The sequence below is a fragment of the Malania oleifera genome, chromosome 4, assembly GCF_029873635.1.
Source record: "Malania oleifera isolate guangnan ecotype guangnan chromosome 4, ASM2987363v1, whole genome shotgun sequence".
Lineage (NCBI taxonomy): Eukaryota > Viridiplantae > Streptophyta > Magnoliopsida > Santalales > Ximeniaceae > Malania > Malania oleifera.
The window spans coordinates 54,815,691-54,822,935 of NC_080420.1; the positions used below are offsets into that span (position 1 = coordinate 54,815,691).

Sequence of the window (7,245 nt, forward strand, 5' to 3'; positions counted from 1 at the left end):
TGTTGTAAATGAGTTGGCTAGAGAAGAAGCTCGTCTTGCAACCCTTCAAGCCTAGAATAAGCTGAATGTTATGACTATTGCTCCCTCTGCTCCTACAGAGCAACCTTCGCAATCAGGGTTTGATGCCTCTAGCTTTGGCAATCATCACAAGTAGTCCAACAAAAAGTTCTGCAACTATTGCAAACATTCTAGCCACACTATTGAGACTTGTTACCATTACAACAAACTATTGTAGTTGTTGCCAATTACGAGTCTACTCCACCAATGCCTTCCATCTCAGTTGAGTCTCAGTCTTTTGGATCCACTATCCACCTCTCCTCAACTGAATTATAGAATATAGTAGCTCAGGCTATTCGTATGGCTGATAATGCATCTTTTTCCACTACTCTCTCAGTCTTGTCTGGTAAATCTCAATCTTGGCTCTTTGATTCTACCTGTTGTAGCCACATGACACCTCACTCATCCTTATTTTCTAAACTTGAACCTGAACCATACCCCACTACAAAAAATGAAGGTATTAGTGAAGGATCAAATCCGTCACTAATACTTATAAATTTGTTACTAATACTATTAGTGACAAATTTATAAGTATTAGTGACGATTTTAAATTAGTTGCTATATCTGCAGTTACTACTAACTATTAGTGACGAATTATAACTGTCACTAAATCTTTAATACCGTCACTATAAATTCTACATTGGCTCTGCTAAAATTCATCACTAATAGTAAGGTATTAGTGAAGGATTTAAATTCATCACTAATAGAGCCTACTATTAGTGACGAATTTGAAAACCGTCACTAATACTCTACTATTAGTAACGAATTTGAATCTTTCACTAATATTGTACTATTAGTGACGAATTTGAATCATTCACTAATAATTAAAAAAGTTAATACTAATTTTTTTTATCTTTAATTCCTGTAAAAATCTGTAATTACATTTTCGCATACATAACCTGAAACCATAATTACTACAAAATTCATAAATTATTCAAAATTCGAATTCAAATACAAATTCAATTAAAATAAAGAAATAACATTTGTTCAGATAACAAATTTTTTTTCAAAAAATTCAAAATTCAAATACAAATACATTATACAAATTCAAATTAAAATACAGAAATTCCATTTGTTCATATAAAAATAAAAATTACAAAAAAATAATCAAAAGTTGCATCCGATGACTGTAGTGCATGCATGACATCGTGTTGATGTTATGATAGCCGCGAACACTACAAATTAAAAATCATAAAAAAAAAATTAGTATACAAATGGAGAGCAGAATGGAGAGCCAACACTCAGTATAATCAGAAAGAAGAATATAGAGAGTGCGCTGTACAATAATTTTCAACCTTAAACGAATAACTAAAATGAATGTGAATGACGTACGTATAAATCATGTAAATTTGAATGCATCAAACCACGCATGTAAACACCATAACTCGTTCTCAAAACAGAATATCCCTAGTGGTGGACAAATAATAATGCTTATCCATAGTTAAAAGCAAATGATATGCCATGTATGTTAATAGATGCAAATTTAGGACTTAATGAAATGACTTTTCGTTTAACTTTCACTCATCATTTCAAAAATATTTTAACATTCATTTTATCATAATTATCTTTGTACGTGGTTTTTTTTTTGGAAAATTTTAACAAAATTTCAGCAGCATGTCGTCTGTAAATTGGATATTTTCCCATAAAACTTGTACTTGAAACATGGTTATTTTCACAAAATAAAACATTTCAAGCATGCAACAACCTAAATCCACCACCAGCATGGAATTCACAATATACTGCATCAGCCATACAATTGACGTTCAACACAAGCATGTACTCTAATAGATCAATATTCAATTCATATAACATAATACCATCCATCAATAAAATATTATTAGGAAAAAATTAAAACACAATTCAACTAAGGTTTTTTAGTTTTGTCCAGAAGGTTGCTTCTCAAGCATTCTTGATGCAGCTTGGGTTGTGCATGAAGTTGTTACTTAGATTATGAGAAGACTTGTGATAGATTGAGTTGGGGTTTCTTGGATTCAGTTATGGACATAAAATTCTTTGGTTATAGATTGAGGAAATGGATTATGGTTTGTTTTTCTTCTATTCAATGATAGTGGTGGAATCCTGGTTTACATCTTTCGTTTTCTTCATGGTAGTCTGTTATTTCATTTTTTTTGTTCATTTTGGTGGTAAATGTCTTAATTAGAGTGCTAATTAGGCGTGAGGCTTGTGGTCTTGTGGAAGGTTTGTTGCTTGGCAAGAATGAAGTCTATTTCTCATGTATACTTTGTTGATGATTTTTAGAAGGTTTTAAGATTGCTTTTGCTTTGTTGGAGATTTTTGAGCTTATCTTTGGTCCTTAGGATTTAATTTGCTAACTTGAGTTTGACTAGAAAAGTTTTCAATACATAGGAGATTTCGAATTGTGATTCTTTAATGGGTTTTAATGTTCATAAGTGGCTAGATTATAGTGTTCGGAAGATTTATTTGGGAGGAGGTTAAGAAAGGATTGGAATTTAACAAATTTTCGGCAGCATGCCGTCTTTAAACCAAACTTTTCCCAAACTTGCAAGTCACAAAAGTTCTTCCTAGGTTTAGCTAAGCCAGTAGCAGTAGTACACAGCCTAGTGTCTGCCTACGCATATATGAAATTGCAGAAATGATAAATCAAGTCCTAATAGCACAAGCAATACACGTTGGCATTGATCTTAAGCAGAACACGCTACAAAAATATTTGGGAGGAGGTTAAGAAAGCATTGGAATTTAACAAATTTTCGCCATCATGCTATCTGTAAATAGAACATTTCCCAAACCTGCAAATCACAAAAATCTTTCCTAGGTTTAACTAAGCCAACAATAGTAGTACACAACCCAGCCCAGTGTTTGTCTACGCATATATGATATTGTAGAAAAGATAAATCAAGTCCTAATAGCACAATCAATACAGTTCCAGTATCTCCAAGCAATTCACAATTCAGCATATATATATATTGAAATCCCTTGGTGGCCATTCTCACCCATAAGCAAGGCAGCTATAGAAATTAACCACAATTTTTATTTTATGATACTCTTACATGTACTGATCTAGAGAATAACTTTTAGCAATACATCACATAAAGGAAAACATATATATTTCATAATGCAAACTAAAGTCTAGTACTAAGAAAGTAGCAACACCACTCTTAAGAAGCTTAGAGTTTCGATCAATCACCACCCTGTATTCAACAAAAAAAAAAAAAGAAAACAGAATGTTAGGAAATAATTAAATTGACAACACAACCAATACAGTTCCAGTATCTCCCAAAAATTCACAATTCAACATGTGAATACAATTAAACAACCAACAGAGCTACCAGTATGCAGTTCAAATTACGTTTTACATACCTTCTAATGAGAGGAACCACCCACATCATCTAGTCGAGATTGACACATCATTTGTTCGAATTGTGCTTGCCTATTCATCATGGCTTCCAACTGGGCTTGAAGGTGGACACCGTCTCTTTCAATTGCTGGTTCTCCACTACAACAGTGGACACTATGTCTTTCAATTGTTGGCTCTCCACTATAACGGTGGACACCGTGTCTTTCAATTCCTGGTTCTCAATTCCACTGTATGCATCCGTCGAACCGTCTCTCTTCTCAAGACTCGGCGTCTAGACGTGCTCGTTCCATGTCAGCATAAGCCACCACACCCATAAATGATGATGTCATTGGGGCAATGTATCTACTTCCAAGACCTTTCACCTAGCCCCTCGCTCATTCCCTAAGCACCTGAGTGATTATTTGGTAATCCATCATTTGCTGACTCCCCTCTAAAATAGGTGCATTTTTTAAGCTTGACCGTTCGTTCCTAATTTCAGTTGAAAATGATAAAAAGGAAGAAATAAGATTACAACTTTGATGTTTTGAATCAAATAATAAACTAAATATTTTCTTTGACTTACATGTTTGCCCTACGCACCCTCGCACCACTCCTTAATTGTCATTGGTGTGTTCTTAGATAAAGATCCGGCAGCGGCTCCTCTGTGTAAGTTTTGGGATCATGCTACATTATCATATAAAACATCGTTGATATTAAGTCAGGTAATGGTCAAATTGTTTTATATATAGTAATTACCCTTCGATGATTTACGAATAACCTCAACCCACCGCAATGCGTCGTAGGGAGTTTGCTGTGGTTCGCAGCATTTGTTTCACATATAGCCTACAAAAAAGATGTAATGACTTTTTATTAGCGACATCAATGTGAAAAAGTAGTTATTATAATACAAACACATCACCTGATAGTATGGGTTGCAGAAATAGCGACACACCACCTCCCAATCCTCTTGAGATATCTTATCGCATATGTGTGCTTCTTCTTGATCTCCCATCGCTCGAAAATGCTCGGGCATTTTGGAGTGATAGCTCTTAAATTTACTGCACAGTTGGAAGTCTACCACCCTTTTCACATGGTCAACCTTAAGAATGTCCATATTGAACTCCTCCTACATAGGTAATACAATTAGAATGTTAGACAGTTGTTTGGCTAGTATATTTAAAGTAAACAAAAAAATAAAAAAGTTTGGGATTACTTACCAAAATGTGCATGTAAAGAACCATGCGCTGCTCCCAAGTCACCTGGACCGATGGAAGGCGCTGATGGAGTATTCTGTCGGCATATAATGCTGAGCTCTCGGGTCCACGCTGTGCACTAATCTTTAAGAGGGGCCGTGTAGCCTGGAGGATGTCGATCTGAATCCGTTACTGAGTCCTCTCCAGGTGCTTCTTTAGCGCCATGTTCTTCGCTGCACCACGGGCTGACCTCACTGTGGATGTAGATGCTGAAAAAAGAGTTAAATTAAGAACAACATTATAATCATACACGTGAATAACCATCAATGGTTTAAATGTAAATAAATTAATCGTAACCTTACCAACGCTGCTCATTATGGTCAGCACTCACCCTATGTTTCAGTTGCATCTGTGTTATCCATGTCTGGCCTAGGTTTGGATGGCTCAGACAATGATGGTGCTGTAGCACCACTGACGTGCTCCGCCGGTCTTGAGGCCGCCGAATCAGCCTCATGTGATGACGTAGTGATAGCTTGGAAGGAAGTCGGCCACGATGGCCTCTTGGTGCTATGTCTGCAAAATATTAGACAAGTAAATAGGATTCAACTATTCAGAAATTGCTACAACAGAACACTCAAGAACCTATATGATCCACCAAAGAGCCTTACCACAAACCTAAAAAAATGCACCCAAGAAAAAAAATCAATATAATCCTTCAAAACTCAAATAAAGATAATAATTTAAGATTTTTGTCATGATAATTATAAATTGTAAATTGTATTCCAGCTTCAATCCTTGTAGCTAGCCCACTTCTCAAGCACTAAGATAGGTCTATAAAAACCAAAGTGAGCCCCCAAAACACATTAGAAAGTCGCAATATAGATGCCCCCAGTCTCAACTCCTTCTCACACTCTTTTTGGGGGATATTTGCAGAATCTCTAGATTACAGCAAACCACCAAAAAGAATGTTTACAAACTTCCATGGTTATATAGGTTTCCCAATTATCCAATTTTAAAATCAGAAATCAATTAGCATCTCATACTAAAATGACCAACCCCTAATGGCATATGATAATGATATCAAAATCAAAATTGTTTATGCTAATAGAACTGTAGAAGTAGGGAAATTAGAAGCTTATTGAATCCTATAAACAAGCTTCCATGAGATATCAGCTGAATAATTGAAGATGATGGTAGAAAAAAGTCTAAGATGAGGAGCAATCAGAGCTTAAGGATTGCCAAGGATGAAATATACCTCCAAGGGGAAGAAGAGGAGGGAAAAAAAGTAGTTTCTCAGATTCTCTAAACTACCTTGGATTTGTAATTCACATGACAACAACCAAATAAGATAGTCAAACACTATGCACCACCAGCTCCTTAAAATTACAAATTGAGAAGATAAAGATACATCTGTGATCACAAATAAACAAGAGAAAACTCAATATCAATGCCCAATTAGTCAACTTTAAAAATGTATTTTTTAAAACCTAAAAATTTCCTCACATTCCACCGCAATTAATAAATTACAAAATTCAATATCCAACTTCCAATTCTTAAAAATGATTTAAAATTGGAAAAAACTAGCATAGAAACTGCCTCAAATTTTCTAGAAATTACTAAAATAATGAAAAAAAAGCGACGAACAAGTATAGAAACTGCTACAATCCTTTTTATTCTTCAGATTATGAACAAGCCAATGCATCCGACAATCTTCAAAACACAACAGAAAACAAAAGCACGGAAGAAAAAAGTGAAAGAATGGAATGGAAAATGTTTATTAGAATTGACAAAATTAATGTCGGAAATGTGCAATTACCTCTCGAAACCAGGTAAGGATCGAACTTCCAAAAGAGAAAGCAGAAGATTAAGAAAGCATGAGATGAGAAGGGATTCAAGATAGGCTAGGCGCGAGAAACTACATACAATATCTAGAATCAAAACTCGACTTTTAGAATCATGTTCGAGGAATGTACCGCGAAAGAGCACATGGAGCAATAACGAAGTACAATCATGAAATGCATGAAGAGGTGGAGAAAGAGAGGGGCTGCCGCCAGGAAATTCTTTATGAAGGAGATAAGATAATTATGTCAGAGCGAGAAGAGGGGCTTTATTAATTATATCTACAGCTCTAAAAATCAATCTACCCAAATATCTACCACAAGAACAAACAGAAAAGGAGAAATAGGATCTCCTGCTGAGGAGCAGCAGTGGCAAGGAGAAGCAGAAGAAGAAGAAGAAGAAGAAGAAGAAGAAGAAGAAACGAGGAGCAGTAGCGGCAGTGGTCGGAGTAGCGAACAGCGACGAGCGAAAGCTGGCTGCGACGGCAACGGTGAGCCAACGGTGACGGGTGACGGCGATGAGCGACGTAACAACGAATGGCGACGGAGATAGGAGGATCAGGAGAGAGGGGCTGCGAGAGAATGGAGAGAAATTTTAGGGGAAAAAACAAGGAAATAAGAGATTGGGAGGGGGGGGGGGGAAGGGGCCAATAGTGACGAATTTGTAAATTTGTCACTATTAGTTTCAGATAATTTTTTTTTTTTAAAACGGGAAGTATTAGTGACGATTCTCAAATCCATCACTAATGATATGTCAATAGTGGCGAATTTGTAAATTTGTCACTAATTGTCTGAAGTAAAATTTTTTTTTTTTTTTTTTAAAAATGGAAGTAGTAGTCAC

At 35.7% G+C, this 7,245-nt stretch overlaps 1 protein-coding gene across 1 annotated transcript; it reads left to right on the forward strand.

The window, feature by feature from the left end:
• Nucleotides 1–4,986: 4,986 nt before the first annotated feature.
• Nucleotides 4,987–6,957, forward strand: LOC131153808 (protein FANTASTIC FOUR 1-like). Its single transcript, XM_058106264.1, has 2 exons — nucleotides 4,987–5,157; nucleotides 6,658–6,957. Exons 1-2 carry the CDS (start codon nucleotides 4,987–4,989, stop codon nucleotides 6,955–6,957), a joined length of 471 nt encoding a protein of 156 aa, XP_057962247.1.
• Nucleotides 6,958–7,245: the final 288 nt, after the last annotated feature.